Genomic DNA, 17,292 nt, shown 5'->3' on the forward strand with positions numbered 1-17,292 from the left:
TTTATCTGAAAACACACATTTTTATAATTGAGTTTTTGGAAAATTGAACCAAACTGAAATTTTTCTTTTTTATAGTTTTTTATTTTAATTTTATGAGAACAAGAACAAGCCCTAAACTTTTCCAAAACTACTTTCTTAAAAAACACGGATCCTCTTCATATTTATAGTTGTGAGATTCAAATTTCAGCGAAGACATACAACATGAGATGAGTTAGAAGAAAAAATGGAAACCCCAAATGTTCTATAATTTTTTTTTTTCTTCTTTTTCGTCAATCCGTTTATAATTTGGATTGACTTTTCCAATGTTGTTTTTGACTTTGGAGGCTGAGCAGTTTTTTTTTTTTTTTTTTTTTTTGAATGGGTAAGCTTTTATAAATAAATAAGAACTGTACAACAAAGACCACAGAGCTACAGGAGCTTTTACAATAACAAAAGGGCAAAGACAGAAGCCATTGCCACACAATGAAACAATGAAACAGAAATCAACTTGTAAACCTTGAGTACTTGAACTCAAAGCCAGAAATTAGCAGAGACATAATCAGCAACCATAAACTATAAACGGACCATATGCAAAGTGTCCACCTTCAGCTGATAGCTGGGCTGCAATAACAAAAGGAACTGGCAGTCCAAGGGAAACATCATCACAACCTTGGTGGGATATCTATATCTGTTGGAAATCTTCCAGCACAACACAGCCTTGTTGAAATAGCTGTTGGAGCTCCTCCATTGTGTCTACTCTCCTTGAGTCTTTCTAATAGTAGGTTTATTTTTTTTTATTTTTTATTTTTAAGAAATAGGGTTTAGGGTGAGAAAAAAATTCCATTCATTGATGTGTGTAATTTTGTTTTATCATAAATGCATGTCTATTTGAATTGACTTTTTCAATGTTACTTTTACTTTGGAGGATGAGCAGCGTTTAGCTGGTTAAAGAGTATTTAACTCTTTTAAGAGCATTTTTAGAGAAATTGATATTCTTGATTTGTAATTCTGAAATAGTTCTCATGAATTTAAAAAACAGAAAACTGTTCTTAGAGAACAAATCTTTTATATTTATCTGAAAACACACATTTTTATAATTGAGTTTTTGGAAAATTGAACCAAACTGAATTTTTTTTTTTTTTTTTTTTTTTTTTTTTTTTTTTTTATAGTTTTCTATTTTTAATTTTATGAGAACAAGAACAAGCCCTAAACTTTTCCAAAACTACTTTCTTAAAAAACACGGATCCTCTTCATATTTATAGTTGTGAGATTCAAATTTCAGCGAAGACATACAACATGAGATGAGTTAGAAGAAAAAATGGAAACCCCAAATGTTCTATAATTTTTTTTTTTTCTTCTTTTTCTTGATAGAGTCAAAATGTTCTAATATTTTGGTTGTAAGAAAGGTCCACAAGACTATGATATGAGAAAGAAATGACTGTGTGAATAGATTTAGTGAATTCGGACATTTGATAGAGCATCCAGCTCTCCGAGTGGGTGTGTCGGTGTTCAAGTTCCCCCTCCTTATAATAAAATGAACTTTTTCTCGTTCTACTCCAAAACCGCCCATTTTGTAACTCAATTTCAGAAACAAGGTTTTCAAAGAATAAGTGCAAAAAAGTTTTTTTTAGCTGTTTGTAAAACTTTCTTTCATGAAACTGTATCTTCATAAGCAAACCAATCGGTATGGGCCCTAAACTTTATTAAGGGTTCTTTGAAAAATGATTCTTATATAGAATAATTGTAATAAATTGTTAGATCTATTATTTTTAATTGATTAGTTATGTAACAAATAAGGGAGTACGGTCCTCTACTTAGTATAAATAACTAATCAAAAATAATTCAGTTAGGCTATTCATTACAAATTTTTTGTGTAAATATCACTAATGACAAGGTTTTCATCCCTAAACTTTTTAACTCCTACCTAATAACCCTAGGAGGAGGGAAATGGATCCTCGTGCTTATATGGCCATAGCAAATGTTGACGGCTATATTAAATTTAAAATATTACTCGTATTAAAAAAAGACTAAAGTGGATTGAATTTGTTTTTAACCCGGTCTCAAGGAACCCATTTGAAAAAAATTTAAAATATATGTATAATGTTTGATGGGTGAGATGGTGGTGCACGTGGAAGTAAAGGGAAAGTAAGAAAGAAAAAGATAAAGGAAAAGTAAGAATAAAGAAAGGTGGTGGCGGGATCCACTATTGATTTATTGTCCTAAACATTTGATTTAGTATTTGTATGCATGATGGCATGAGTTAATTTTGTCGGTGGATTACATTTATATATTGAGTGTTTTGTGCATTGGGTGAGTATTCAGAGAGATAAAGTTAGAAGACAGAGAGAGAGCTGAGATATACAGAGGAGGCCGAGACTCAGGAGACTTGTTGATCCAGTGAGAAATTATTTTTCAGAGTAGAGTTCTTTATAACTTGAATGATTTGGGTGATTTTGTTCCAAATATTTTGTTAGACGATTATTTTGTTCAAATTACATATATGTATTTTTGTATGAGACATTTATTAGAATTTTCGAGTGGTTTACACTTTACACTCATGATTGAATTGGACCATGTTTCTCTAGACAGAGATCGAGAGCTATGGCAGCCACAAAAGTTAGCTTGAAGCTTCTCATTGATGCTAAAGCCCACAAAGTCCTCTTTGCAGAAGCTGGGAAAGACTTTGTTGATTTCCTGTTCAACCTCCTCTCTCTGCCAGTTGGAACAGTTATCAGGCTCCTCACTAACGAAACCATGGTTGGCAGCATAGGAAACCTGTACAAAAGTATCGAAAACCTGAATGAAGATTACATGCAGCCCAACCAAAATAAGGACTTGCTCTTGAAACCCAATCCACCAACTTCCGTATCCAATGTTCCTCTCTTGTTGCCTGACGATCGTGTATCCTCAGCTGCTACAAAGTTCTACACTTGCCAATATAATTCTTTGGATTATTGTTATCACAGGTGCGTGACGAACAAAGCAGGTACAAACTGTCCCTCATGTTGCTGCTCCATGTCAACAGAATTGCCATTTGTTGGTCCAGTTAATAAGAATGCTACTTCAACTGGCGAGGGGGGTTATGTGAGGGGCTTAGTTACCTACATGGTGACGGATGATTTGTCTGTGACGCCAATGTCTATGATATCTGGCATTTCCATGCTGAATAAGTGCAATGTTATGGAATTTGATGCGCTTCAAGAGAAGGTTGTTGAGATTGGCATGGATGAGGTAAGGAAATTCTCTCTGTAGTGACTGCTATTGATGAATATTAATAGATCACTAGTTTTTGCACCTGAGGATTATAATTCATTCAGAACAATTTTGGTTTTTGTTTTTTTGGTTTTCCTTCTTAAAGCTTTTTATAGAAAGCAAGAGAACCGTACTTACTCTGGAGCTTTGGTTGCTTCAATAGGTTTATTCTAGTACAAAAAATAATGTTAGCTTCTTTTAAATGGCAATATAAACATTCAAAACAGCTCTGTCATTACTCTGACCAATTGAAGTCAGAAATCATTATTATTAAGAAATTATTCAATGTTTTCTCATTTTGAGTATCTTATGGTTGATTGGGTAACACTAACAAGAAAATTCTTTCTTTGATTGTTTTTTCTTTTTTGCCCTTTTTAGGGGTTGAAGTTGTTGAAGGGTTCTTTAAAGTCAAAGGCTGTCCTCACTTATGTCTTCCTTGGGAAGGAGGAGGCCAAGGAGGCTGATGGAGCTAGCTAATTGAAGTAAAGTTGATATGGAGTCCTGATAGTTTTGGGCTTTTTGGAGGTAGTTTGTTAACAGACATTAATTTAGCTTCAATTTTTTTTTTTTTTAATATTTATTGTATGTCGATTGAGAAGATGAAAATATTCTGCAGTAAAAAACTTCTTGGTAAATGGAGTACTTCCTCCGTTTTAATTAAAGTGTGACTTTTGGGAAATAGTAATTTTTAAAAGGACGTTTATTGTCTACCTAAAAAGTAATTACTTTTTTAAATTTTGAATTATCAAATTTAAAATTCAAAAGACATATATGTAAAATATATTTTTTGAAAAAATAAATAATTATTTTAAGACTGATTAAAAAAAAAAAACAGACACTTATTTTGAAAAACAAGGAATAATCTATTAGTCTCAAAACATGAATTCACTTATTGACTTTATGGAGGTAGTTTTGATAGGCCCCCGGCCCACTCTACGGCTTTTGATGCTACTAGCATTTGTTTCTTGAATAAAGCAGCATTTATTAAAGTTTTTTTTTTTTTTTTTTTTTTTTTTTTTTTTTTTTTTTTTTTTGTCTATTCTGTAAAAGAGATTCTCTCCTATCTTTAATAGGGATTTTCATTTATCTTTAGGCCGTGATTTAGGGATGGTCTGTCGGGTTTTAGATCTATATAATGGATCTTTATCTCTAGGTTTAGGCATCAGTTTTTTAAAGGGAATTTTTTTTGTACAATTCCATGCTTGAGTGTGGTTTGCGGCTTGAAAGCTTTCTGTTCAAGCTTTAAAAACATGAATTCACTAATTGACCTTGTGGAGGTAGTTTGATAGTACGATGCTACATTGAAGGCAAAAATTACAGTGGAAATTTTTTTTTGCTCACTGGATTTAGTGACATGTTTGGGTTTATCAGGTGGAGCTAGGAATTTTGATTTGGGGATGAAATTATGTAGTTAAAGTTTGAAAATTTTAGAAATCATATAATTTACTTTTTTCTTTTAAAAGAAATGGTAAAAAGGTCATTGAATTCATTAATGTACTATCCCTTCATTTCTAATGTCATAATTATCCTTTATATAATTTTTTTTTTACCTTCTTTAGTTTATTTACTATTTTTTTCCTTTCTATTTATTTTTCCCAGATATCCTCTCAAAAAAAATAATTATTTCATACTAATAATTTAATTTTTGATAGTCAAAAGAAATAATTTATTCTATAATGACTTTTTTTTTTTTTGGTACAATTGAAGAGGATATTTATTTAACAAAGTTAACTTTTTTTTTTCAGTCAAAAGAAGTAACTTATTTTATAATTTTTTTTGGGTCATGTCAAAAGAAATTAATTTATTAGATAAAAATAAACTTTTTTTCATGAAGAATAAACAAAATGGGCCTAAATTCTGTGGTACACTGATAGTTACCCCTACACTTTTTTAGGGCTAATAACAGTGATTTCATTGTGTTAAGATGCTATTAAAAAAAACAAAGGAATTAGCTTACCCTTTTACCTAAAAAAAAAAAAAAAACACAAAAGAATTCAATGCTCCCAACAAGCTAATACTTCAATTCACGCTCTAAATACGTGGCATTCTATTTTTTAAAAGAAATATAAGAGCATTCCGGAAATAATATTATTATTTCCGTAAAAATTTATTATTATTTCACAATTTGTTTAAGTAGAGCAACAAAACTGAACAAATATAGAAAAATAATATAGAAAAACACCTAAATTGTAGAAAATTTATCCAAATCCGTAGCTATATGAAACACAAAGAGTTAATTTCACTGACACTCCCTCATGTTTGGCCAAATATTATTTTGAAACAACTCGAAAATTACTATCATTTAGGTCCAATTTTACTTTTTTGTCACTAACAACGTTAAAAATGTGTGAAAAGACAAATCTACCCTTAATTTTAAGATTCATTTTAAGTTAAAATATCAACAAATTAAAAAATACAACATTGCCCCCAATAGTTTCTCTCTCTTAAATGTATGTGTGGTATATATATATACAAATAGGCTCGGTGGCCTTCCAGCAACGACGGCGATGGCGACGACAGTGACGGAACTACTCCAAAGATGACGAAAACCAGTAACGATTCCGACTAGGTTTTATCTGAAACAATCATTCCCACAAACAAACCCAAATCGACATTGACACCGTTAAAATTGCAGTCGATGGGGCCACCACCACCCCCCCACACCGGCGCTACGACCCCCGCCATCCCCAACCCCCACAGTCAGCAGCCAAAATTTCCCTCTCTCTCAACCACAAACAACCACCAGCCACTACCAAACCTAGAGGCTGTGATCGAACGGCATCTCTTCTCCAACGCCATCGCCACCTCGGACCTCTGGTATCAGATCCCCGACGGTGACATCTTCACCTTTTTCTCTCTTCGCGATGTCATGCCTCGCTGTCTAATCTCCACAACCTCTCCTTTATCTAAATATACATACACACAGTTATATATATATATGTGTGTGTGTGTGTGTGGATTCAGATAAACAATGAGAGGAGGTCAAGGCCAAGATTTGGGACACCGCCGTCCAAGCGAATCTTTTGTCATGTTACGCTTGGAACGAGTTCAACATGCACTCCAAGGCCACTATCGGAGTGGAATTTCAGATGCATCGACAACAAAGAAGTCAAGTCCCAGATTTGGGACACCGTCGGCCAAACGATAGGTTCTGGACCATCAAGGTTTGCTATGGTTTCAATTTTGTTAATGAATGGTCTCAATTTCTTCTTTTCTTGAATTAGTTTGTGATTGATTGGTTTATGTTATAGAGAATATCTTAATTGGGTTTTTTTTCTTTCTAAATTCACAATTGGGTCGCCTCCACCGCCGGTGTGGTTAAGAGGGTTTACAAACAATGTGAAGGGAAAAGAGAATGTGCGTGAGAGAAGTTGAGTGGTTAATGAGGGTACATTTGTACAATAACTTTCTCATATATATATATATATATATATATATATATATATATGTATATATGTATAAAATATATAATATATAATATAATATAATTGTAAATTGCAAAGCATTTAGGGATAATTTAGTCTTTTAATCTAGTTTTGTAGATTAAAGAACTCTTTTGACAAAGTCAAACGGTATTTTAGTTAATTTACATAGTGTCAGAACTCTGCATATGACGGTTGGGGTGTGAGTGAAAAATGGAACAAATATTTGCAGCATGGGTGATAGTAATTTTCGAAAGTTGTCTCAGTGTAATATTTGGCCAAACCTGAGGGGGTGTCAATGAAATTATCCCTATTTTCTTTAAGATAATAAGGGACTGTTTGGGGAGCTTCCTGCACCCCAAAACAGGCTTCCAAACATAGGAAGTCCTTTCATTAAAAAAAAAATGACCTTTTGGTTGAAATGGGCTTCTTGAAAATTATGTAACTTTGAAAGCCCGTTTAATGAAAGCTACCTAGAGTTGCTTTCTGAAACGTCTTCCCGCAAAATAGGAATTATCATTAGTGCTACATTTGAAACTACCATTTTATCCCTATCTCTAACTGTATGTTACCCATATTGACCTGGTGTCCTATGTAATTACAAGTTCCATTGTCATCCTCACATTGGCTGTTGCTGGCCACCGTTATCTCCCCTATTCCACCATCTCCTCCACGAAGACCGGCCTCCAAAGTTGTTATTGAAAATTGTAGAAGATCTCACCAAAGCTCCTCCACCCAATTTTTTTTTTCAGTCTTTCTACTACAGCTATGATAATATGTATCAAAAATTGAATTTTCTACTGAATATTTCCTTGCATTCCTCTCCTGTTACAGTGTGTTGATAATTGCGCCACGATAGCTGCTTAAGTTGCGCCACCTTTGCAAAATAAGCACACCTGGCCAGCGCTTATTTGGCATGCCCCACAATGAGATTAGGTATCCTCGAGCTACCTATTCAATAACTAAACTCGCTGGTCGAGGAAGGGGTCGCTACCCTTCCTCTACAGTGGACATGCCCCACTCCAGTCGGATAGGCTCCTCCCCCTCCCTGCTTGTTTGAGGTTTCTTTCTGAAGGAGCAACCTCGACTAACTTGCCTTACAAGCTTCCCTTTTCGGTTATAGGGGACCTCGGAATATAGAATTGGGATAAAGCCCTGCGAGATCATGAAGGCAGGACCTCGAGGGGGGCTTTTCCCTCTGGAGTTCGGGGATCTGAGGACACGTGGACAGGTGGCTGAGATCCCAAGGTATCACCTCGGCCCGAGGCTGACACAAGAGGGAAAGGATACTCGGTTTCCAAGCTCGAGCAAGAAGAGATAAAAAGCGCATTAATTGCGAAAGACGTCTGATGAAACCTGTAATAATTACGGAGCGTCATTACCTCTTTTTGACGGGGGGCAAAGTATCGCGGCCCGTCCATCAATGTCCCATCCGTCAGGAGGAGAGACCTTCATACCCTTGGTTAAAAGCGGGCTCACCCGAAGGACTAAAGGACATTGACCGATGAGGTAAGCACTATAAATAAGGGTGTTAATCAGCTTTTAAGACACAACAACCACCACATTAATAGCTGTTTATTGACAAGCTTGAGGTCATACAGTACTGAGGTCGGCCTTCGCTTTCTTAATCTTTGTACTCAAAGAATCCCTTGTGTCACTTGGATCTCCACTTGGATACTGGTCTCAAGATTCTTGACCTACGTGGAACGATCTTCTTATTCTACTCACGAACCACCTTCAACACAGTGTTACCTTCTTCTAGTAACAACAAAACCCAAAAATTAAAACTAGTCTTTTGCTAATAAATATATATATGTATATGTCTATATATATATATATATATATATATATATATATATGGTGCAGACGTGCCGTTCGTTATTACGTATTTGAAGATGCAACAAATGCTGTAAACACGTTCATTTATATAATTGGTGTGCAGTACTTGAAGATGGAAAGTTGGGTGGATGAGTTATATATATATATATATATATGAATTAGTTATATGAATTAGGGTAATATTGGTAAATGTTAAAGGATTTCAATAAAATTTACTCCCAAACATTTTTCTTATTTTGAATTCCATTTAACAAAAAATGCCTTCAAGGAATGACTTCTTATTGAAGGAGTTTAGAGGACAGAAAGCCCACCCAAACACCACCAGTTTACCTTAATTTCCTCCCAGATTTCATTTTCTCATATCATTAGATATAGGTTGATGTTGAAAAAAAAAAAAAAACACAGATATTATTGTTGATTGGACTTATTATAACAGAATTAAGTTTGTTATATAACTCATCTTGTAGACATCAACAACGTGAAAAATATTTCATTCATGAAGTTCATGCTTGATGTGTGATAGATTCATGGTAATTTTGTTCTATCATAAATGCATGTTTATTCAGGGCAAAAAATGCATGTCTATTTGGATTGGCTTTTAAAAAATTATTTGACTTTGGAGGATGAGCGCAATGTTTGGCTAGTTGAAGAGTATTTAACTTTTGAAGAAACTGTTCTTAGAGAACAATTTTTTATAATTATCTTAAAACAATTTTTAGAAAATTGAAGTAAGCGATTTTTTTTTATATAATTTTATATTTTTATTTTTCTGAAAACAAAAAACTATTAGAGTTACAAACTAACTAGGTCAAGAGATTTTTATAATTAAGTTTTAAGAGAAAACTGAATTAAATAGAATTTTTTTACATAATTACAAATTAAGCAAGCCGTCAAATATTTTGAAGAACACAAATCTTCTTCACATTTGAGATTGAGAAAAAAGAATGCCAACCGTGTCTTAAAAAACAAACCGGCAATTAGACATTTATAATTGTGAAATTCAACTTTCAACGAAAACATACCACATGAGATGAGTTAGAAGAAAAAATGGAAACTCCAAATGTTTTATAATTTGTTTCTTTTTTCTTTTTCTTGGTAGATTCAAAATGTTCAAATATTTTGGTTGTCACATAAAATTTAACATAAATGTAAGAAAGGTCCACAAGATTGTGATATGAGAGAGAAATGACCATGTTAATAGATTTATAGTGAATTCGGACACTTGATAGAGCGTACAGCATTCACAAACAAGGTTTCCAAAGAATGAGTGCAAAAATATTATTAAAAATGGACTAAAGTGGATTGAATCCATTTTTAATCGGGTCTCAAGAAATCCATTTGAAAATCCACCGCCTCTCTCTCTCTCTCTCTCTCTCTCTCTCTAATTTTGGCTATTAACCAAAATTTCTAAGAAGGGCCAAAACTAGGCAAAAAAAAAAAAAAAATTTCCCCCAACCTTTGAACAAGTAAAATGCAACCGATTCATGGCCGTATAGCTACACTTCTCCCTTGAAATCAACTAACAGACCAAAAGCAACAAGCCAACAAACATATAAAAAGAAGGAACAAAATTCTCTCAAATCACTGGATTTCACCAACCTTTTACTCAGATTTCTGTATCACAAAAGATCGACTCTGAAACACTTTCCAATGAATGTGGTGGGTGAACAAATGAAATGTTTGTGGTTAGGGCAAGGTTTTGTTTCTTGTCTTGTTTCTTCAGTATTCAATTTGATTCAGAGGAGAGCATTGACAAGCGTTTTTCTAGTAAAATTAGCAGCCACCATTAGAAACGAAATATGTATATATATTTAATATTTTTGTGTATAATACACACAGTGATACACACCTATGGAGTAAAATAACATATGGCCATGAATCAGGTGTCGATTTTGGTTCAAATGGTTCCATTTAGAGAAGAAAATTTTAATTTTGTCCATTGTATTGATGAGATGATATAACCAGTTTATTATATAACCAATTTATTACATACTAACACGGTAGGATAGAAATTACTAAAATAAAGTATTACTCTTGATTTATAACACAGATAAGGAAATATTTAAAGTGCAAAGAAGTATTTTTATCCATTTTAGTCTCCTTTTAATAATATTTCAAATTTGAAATAGGTTTTAACACACATTAGTTAAAAGAATAAAACTTTACTTATTATGTGGCCTAAGAGCAACTGCAACAACATCTCTACAATTAGGCACTTTGAATTTGCTACGTTAGTGTTTTCTAATAGTCACGTTAGCATTTTTAGGAGCTATATTAGCGTTTTGGAGTTTCCAAATTTTAGTTATCGAATGTGGTGCGTTTTTGCTCTTAAAAAATATTAATATTTTAATATTATTTAAATTTTAATAAATTATTTTTTTCTTAACTTTTTCCTAACGGCTATATTTTTCATTTTATATAAACAATTATTTATTCATCTCATCATCATTACATTCATCTTTATTATTCTAGCAAAATATCAATTCACATTTCCTTCAATCTCAAAATTCCAATGTCTTTTTCATCACGATTTTTCCTTTGTTAGGCTCTAATTCTTCATCCTCTTCATCAGTGTGATACCCCTCGATTCTAAAGCCACGGGTGATCAAATCCGAGCAAAGATCCGAGGGATTACAAATAATTAATATGTAATCAAGCAAGAATACAAAAGAATTAAAAATAAAATAATAAGCTGAAAATAATTCTAAATACGAAAATCCTCCAAAACATTATAGATTTATATAATTTAATCTTCCAATCCGTACAACTCGGAAATCCATCCAGTAGACCCCTAATAATCTCAAATGAACAATAAATTACAGAACCAAAATCCAAAACTAAAATAAGAAATGAAATCTTATGTAGTCAGAAAAGTGAGTGACTGTATCTGCTTCATCACGATCAAGCTCTAAGCTTGGTACTGACGAACATCTAAAAAATAAGAGTGGGTCAGGCCCACATGCAAGTTTCATCCTACAACAATCCATACATAAACCCGATACGCAGATACATCCTAGATAGCTCGACAATAACTAAAATAGTCCATATAGATATAGATAAACACTATATGACGCTTACTAGCCTATAGTGTAGTTCAGCCTGAATAGAAGGTAACATGTAAATCACACATTACGGTGTGCATGTGCCCTAGACCTATCAGGGAATATCAGCAATATCTAGTTACTCATCATTTGCGATATATGCACCCTAACCATGATCCTAAAACTCAAGCTCATATCACGGTATCATAAGTATATATATAAATCCTTCCTAATACAGAAAAATAAAACAACCATCCGATATGTCGTTCAACTGTTTTAGTTGATAGGACATGCATCCATGTAGGATTTAACTGTTTTAGTTAATCCATTTCATATATATGAATAGGTAGGACTTAACTTTTTGATCTAATCCATTCCTAATATGCCACCGTCCCATACCAGTGCATATTATGCATATGATCCATAAATGATGCACACATATTTGAACATCAAATACATCCAGAGCCAAACATAATAGAAATCAACTATAGATAAGATCCTATTATGCATCCAGTCTATGATTATAACCATAGAACCTCCTTTTAAATTGCTGGAGTAATAATATACAATTTAAACTATCCACATCCATATAATTTACTGAACAGAATTTATAACAGTTCATCAATTAACATCCATAGCACAATATAATGATAATCAGAAGTATACACTGAGCACATTATATAAATTCCAAAAGTATTCTCATACTAGTCCAGTTCATTTGCTAAAATAAAACTAGCAATTAAAATCTACACAATCCTTGACGGCATGCTAATTAATATTTAAATTTCATGACATCCCTTTAATCCTCAACTATAAATCCTGTGCCATACATAATGATACTGAGAAGTCTACACTAAGTACATTATATGAAACCCCAAACGTATTCTCATACTAGTCCATTTAGTTCGCTAAAACAAAACTAGCAACTAAAATTCCTACAACTCTTGACAGCATGCAAATTTAGTATCTAAAGTTCATAATGTCTATAACCATATCCTAGACCAACATTTCTGGCCTTCATTAAATTATATATATCATTTATATAACATCCCAAAAGTAATTTCCATACCAGTCCGTTTAAGTTGCTAAAACAAACTAGCAATTAAATCTTCCTCCTTCCTTGATAGCATGCATATTATATTTTTTATATTTCATGATGTCCCTTAATATTAGCACACTATCATAAACTAACTGTTTTAAGGTTTTAACAGGTTAATTTTAAACATTTAAAACCTCCCATTAATTTTCAAAAATTACCTTTAAACCCCTGGAACCAGAAAAACCTCAAAAAAACACCCCGTAAAGGTGCACCATTAAGGGAACCGGCTCCCCCTTCATAGGAGCCGGCTCTCATGCTTCCAGAGCCGGCTCTCCCTCATGGAGAGCCAGATTTTTTACCTAGGGAGCCGGCTCCCTCCCTTAGGGAGCCGGCTTTTTCCCTGAGAGCCCGTCTCTGCTTCGTCCTTTGTCTTCTTTGCTTCCGGCGAAGTTCCAACTCTCTGTCCCAATTGTTTTTAAACTTCTTAGGGTCCAATTTACATCCAAACAGTCCTAGAAACTCCTCACATTCCATTATGAATTAATTTACAAAAATTTAAAACCTAATCGAAACAGTTTATGCAAGAAAAGCAATTTCAATTACAAAAACGTAAAATAGTTTAAAGCCTATCTATCATGCATAAATATCCATTTTAAAATTAAATTAGATTCCTGGAGACTATATAGAATGCACAGAATACAAGTTTACAGGAAGGAGATATAATGAAACTTGCCTTTAGGTTTCGATTTGAAACCTTTCAACGTCATCTCTAAATTCTCCGACGACTGTCGACTACCGGTAAACCCCTTACTGCTCGGTTTCAATCCCACAAGCCATCCATTTCTTCCTCCTTGGTACGACCTTCAGTCCATGGCTGAAATCCTAACTGATGGTTCTCACAGTTTCCTCTCAAGCTCCCCTCTAATTTTCCTTTCAAGACTCTATTACGTGCCTCTGTTTTTCCTCGCAAGAACTATTACATGAATAGGGTTTTCAACCTTAGCAGACGTATACTGTTCTATATATATAGGCTTGTAATAACCCTACTTCTAATTCTAACCAAAATTATACGTTGGCTACCACAACTTCATAAAGTAAAATCCTAAACTTAAACTATATACGACACATACAAATTATAAACCATTTAAGTCATACAAGCCATTTAAAACACATGTCAGCCATTTAAAACACACGTCATTTAAAACACCAATTAATCAAATACGTAAATTAAATCACAATTAAACAATTAAAGTAAAACAAATAAACAATTAATTTAAATAAATACACAATTAATCAATTAAGCAAATAAGCACATAATTCAATAAAAATGCAATAAAATCTAAAATTATTAATTAAAATACCAAAACTATCATTCCTAAAATTAAGGGTATTACAATCAGATAACCCTATTGACATGTTAATTCAACATAATCTACACGCCTTTAGTTCGATTTTGAATTCAATGAACCCAGAGATAATAGAGCAAGTCTTTAAACCAAATAGGAGGCGGTACATTCATTGTGATCGAGAGGGAAGCCACCGTCAACTAATGAAAGACTAATTTGGCGATAATTACACATATCCACCAGAGGATTTTCACAGACGATTCAGGATGCGACGAGAACTATTTCTTCGTATCCTGAATGTTGTTAAGGCTTGTGACAATTACTTTAACCAAAAAAAGGATGCAACAGGTCATTTGGGGTTTCTTCTTCTATATAGAAGATGATAACTACAATATGTATACTCGTATATGGTTGTGCAGCCGATCATTGTGATGAGTATATTAAAATCGGCGGGAACACTGCCATTGAAACCCTGATGACAATTTGTAAGGTTGTTGTTGTTGTTGTGTGTGGGGAAGAGTACATGCACTCACCCAACGAAGCCGACGTAGCATCGCTACTTCGAGGAAAGGAAGAGAGAAAATTCCCAAGTATGTTTAGTTATATCGACTGTATGCACTGGGAGTGGAAGAATTGTCCGGTGTCGTGGCATGGCACGCACAAAGGAAGCTCTCATACGCATATGTTCATATTAGAGGCGGTTGCCTCAAAAGATTTGTGGATCTGGCATGCATTCTTTCAAATGTCGGGTTCACATAATGATATTAATGTGCAGGATCATTCTCCGTTATTCGACAGCATCGTCACTGGCCAAATTCCTCGGGTTAATTTCTTTGTGAATGGCCATTACCATAGAATGGGGTATTACCTATCTGATAGTATATATCCAAAGTGGGCAACTTTGATGCAGACCATCCCGCACCCAACTACAGTAAAAGAAAAGCTTTTTGCCCATATACAAGAGGCCTACAGGAAAGATGTGGAACGAGCTTTTGGGGTCTTATAGATCAAATGGCAATAACGTAACGACTAGTGCGTTTTTGGGATAAAAGGGACTTGTGCTTTATAATGAAAACGTGCATCATTTTTCAAAACATGATCATTGAAGATGAGTGCCATGCTTATGTTAGAAATGAACTCTGCCACCGGAGGAGACAATCTCGATTCCCACTTTAATTCAAAATCTATCGGTCTTAACGGCACACATCTACTCTCTCTAAGTCTAAATTCACAATAAAAAGATAATACGTGGTTGAGGAAAGATTTAATTAAAAATTTGTGGAATCGCTTTGGTGAAGAAAATATTTAATTTATATTGCATTTATTTATTTTTAAATTGTTATGAAGGTTATATAATGAAATATTTATTGTATAATATTTTATTTTGAAATAAATAATTAAATTTTTTGTTGATTAAATTATTTAGTATGTATGAATATTGTAAACAATACAATATTTGTGATACCCCTCGATTCTAGAGTCACGGGTGATCAAGTCAGAGCACAAATCCGAGGGATGTTAGACAATCAATATGTAAACAAGTAAGAATAAAAACTAAATTAAGAATAAAATAATAATGCGCTGAAAGAAATCTAAAATAAAAATCCTTAAACTTTAAATAATAAATTAATATCATTTAAATCCTCCAAATCTGTATAACTCGGGAATCCAACTAGTGGACCCCTAATAATCCCATACTATAAATAAATTTACAAAACTAAAATCCAAAACTAGAATAAGAAAGGAAATCCTATGTAGTCGGAAGAGTGAGTGACTGTATCTGCATCACCATGATCAAGCCCTAAGCCTGGTACTCACAAACACCTGAAAAATAAAGGTGGGTCAGGCCCACATGCAAGTTCCATCCTACTACAATCCGTATATAAACCCGATACGCAGATATATCTTAGATAGCTCGGCAATATCTAAAAAGGTCCATATATATATATACACACTATAGGATGCTCACTAGCCTATAACATAGTTCAGACTGGGTAGAAGGTGACATATAAAACGCGCTTTCCAGCGGCCAAGTGTAATAACCCTAGTTTTCAAAAGGATAAGATTGGAATTTAAATTTGTTTCTATGTGTCAAATTGTTTATTGAATAATGGTTTATTTTGTTTTACTTAAATGAATTTTTTTTTTTTTTATTGTTTGTATTTGTTTTAATTATTGTATTTAAATTGTGTGGTTTGTTTAATGATGTTATTTAAGTGTATTTTATTTCTTTTAATTGAACTACTTGTTTTAATTGTTTTAAATGGTTTACTGGTTTATTTAATGGAATTAATTTGGTTACATTAGTATTTATAATTTTAATATTAAATTAGGGTTTTAGTTTTATGGATCACGTTTTGGCCGACTAGGGTTTTAGTTGGGCTTTCGGTTTTCATTACATGTAGACTTAGGGTTTATATTTGTCTATATATATACTGTTATAAGTTTACAAAGGGGTTTGGAGAACTCTGTTCGCGTACAGAGACATAGAGAAACAGAGAGGGAATTGTGAGAAATAGAGAGAGTTTAGTTAGGATTTCGGCTATGAACCAAAGCTGAATCAAGGAGAGGAAAAAGGAGTGCTGCTCGTGGGTTGAACCTAGGGCAACAAAGGAGTGGACGACACTCAAGGGGTTGCCGAAAAGTCTAGACAGAGGATGGTTAAAGGTTTCAAACTGAAACCTTAAGAGGCAAGTTCTTTCCTTTCTCTCTTCCGTTACCTGTGTTCTGTGCATCCTTAGACTGTCTCTAGGGTTTAATTAATCAGTAACTGGGATTTATATGTTTACAATATGTTATATTGATGATCTGTAAGTGTTGAATTAAATTCTATTACAGTTAGTGCATGTTTAGTTCAGTTCATTTCTTTAAGCATGCTAAATTGGTATTGTTATTAGTTATTGTAATTGCTTCTAATCACTGTAAACAAACCATAGGGATGATACTGGGATTAGATAAGACTCCTAAGTTCAGTATAGAAGAAGAACATAAGAGGTGGAAGCGACCGGAGACGAGGCAAAAGGCCGTAGAAGTTGCAGAAGTGCAGACGGCTCTCAAATGAGTGAGAGCCGGCTCTCCAAAGGAGAGAGCCGACTCTGGGGCAAGGAGAGCCGGCTCCCTCTTGTGGGAGAGCCGGTTCTAGGCTAGGGAGAGCCGGCTCCCTCTTGTGGGAGAGCCGGCTCTATGCAAAACACTACACAGTATGTGTAGTTTTGCGTTTTTTTTTTTAACTTCAGGGGTTGTGGGGTGATTCTAAAGGTGTAAATGGGCTTCTAAACAATTTTTAAATAAGCTATTATGGTTCCAGGATGGTTAGTCTCTGCAATTAAACTTAATTGATTTCAGAAAATTTAATGGTTTAATTGTATGTTGTC

The 17,292-nt window shown here is 33.8% G+C and overlaps 2 protein-coding genes and 1 long non-coding RNA gene across 5 annotated transcripts in view; all 3 read left to right on the forward strand.

Annotated features, from left to right (window-relative positions):
• Window positions 1–4,919, forward strand: part of LOC132312016 (uncharacterized) — an 83,847-nt gene extending 78,928 nt beyond the window's left edge. The window contains exon 3 of the long non-coding RNA XR_009483160.1: window positions 4,222–4,919. This is a non-coding gene — a long non-coding RNA (uncharacterized LOC132312016). The remainder of the gene's footprint in view (window positions 1–4,221) is intronic.
• On the forward strand, window positions 2,258–3,893 carry LOC132312015 (uncharacterized). 3 transcript variants are annotated; one of them, XM_059810220.1, is made up of 3 exons: window positions 2,258–2,376; window positions 2,565–3,210; window positions 3,610–3,893. In XM_059810220.1, the coding sequence occupies exons 2-3, from the start codon at window positions 2,581–2,583 to the stop codon at window positions 3,706–3,708; spliced, it is 729 nt and encodes a 242-aa protein (XP_059666203.1). In that variant the 5' UTR covers window positions 2,258–2,376; window positions 2,565–2,580; the 3' UTR covers window positions 3,709–3,893. The 3 variants fall into 3 exon arrangements, with proteins under 3 accessions (XP_059666203.1, XP_059666204.1, XP_059666205.1); XM_059810221.1 differs by having other exon boundaries at window positions 2,267–2,396; XM_059810222.1 differs by having other exon boundaries at window positions 2,267–2,376; window positions 2,569–3,210.
• Window positions 4,920–14,297: 9,378 nt separating the features above from the next.
• LOC132314321 (uncharacterized) lies at window positions 14,298–14,924 on the forward strand. Its single transcript, XM_059813197.1, has one exon. The coding sequence runs from the start codon at window positions 14,298–14,300 to the stop codon at window positions 14,922–14,924; it is 627 nt and encodes a 208-aa protein (XP_059669180.1).
• The last annotated feature ends 2,368 nt before the right edge of the window (window positions 14,925–17,292 follow it).

This window comes from Cornus florida, unplaced genomic scaffold (genome assembly GCF_030987335.1).
Source record: "Cornus florida cultivar Cherokee Brave unplaced genomic scaffold, ASM3098733v1 CherokeeBrave_3.0.0_Hap2_Chr06, whole genome shotgun sequence".
In the NCBI taxonomy this organism is placed as follows: Eukaryota; Viridiplantae; Streptophyta; class Magnoliopsida; order Cornales; family Cornaceae; genus Cornus; species Cornus florida.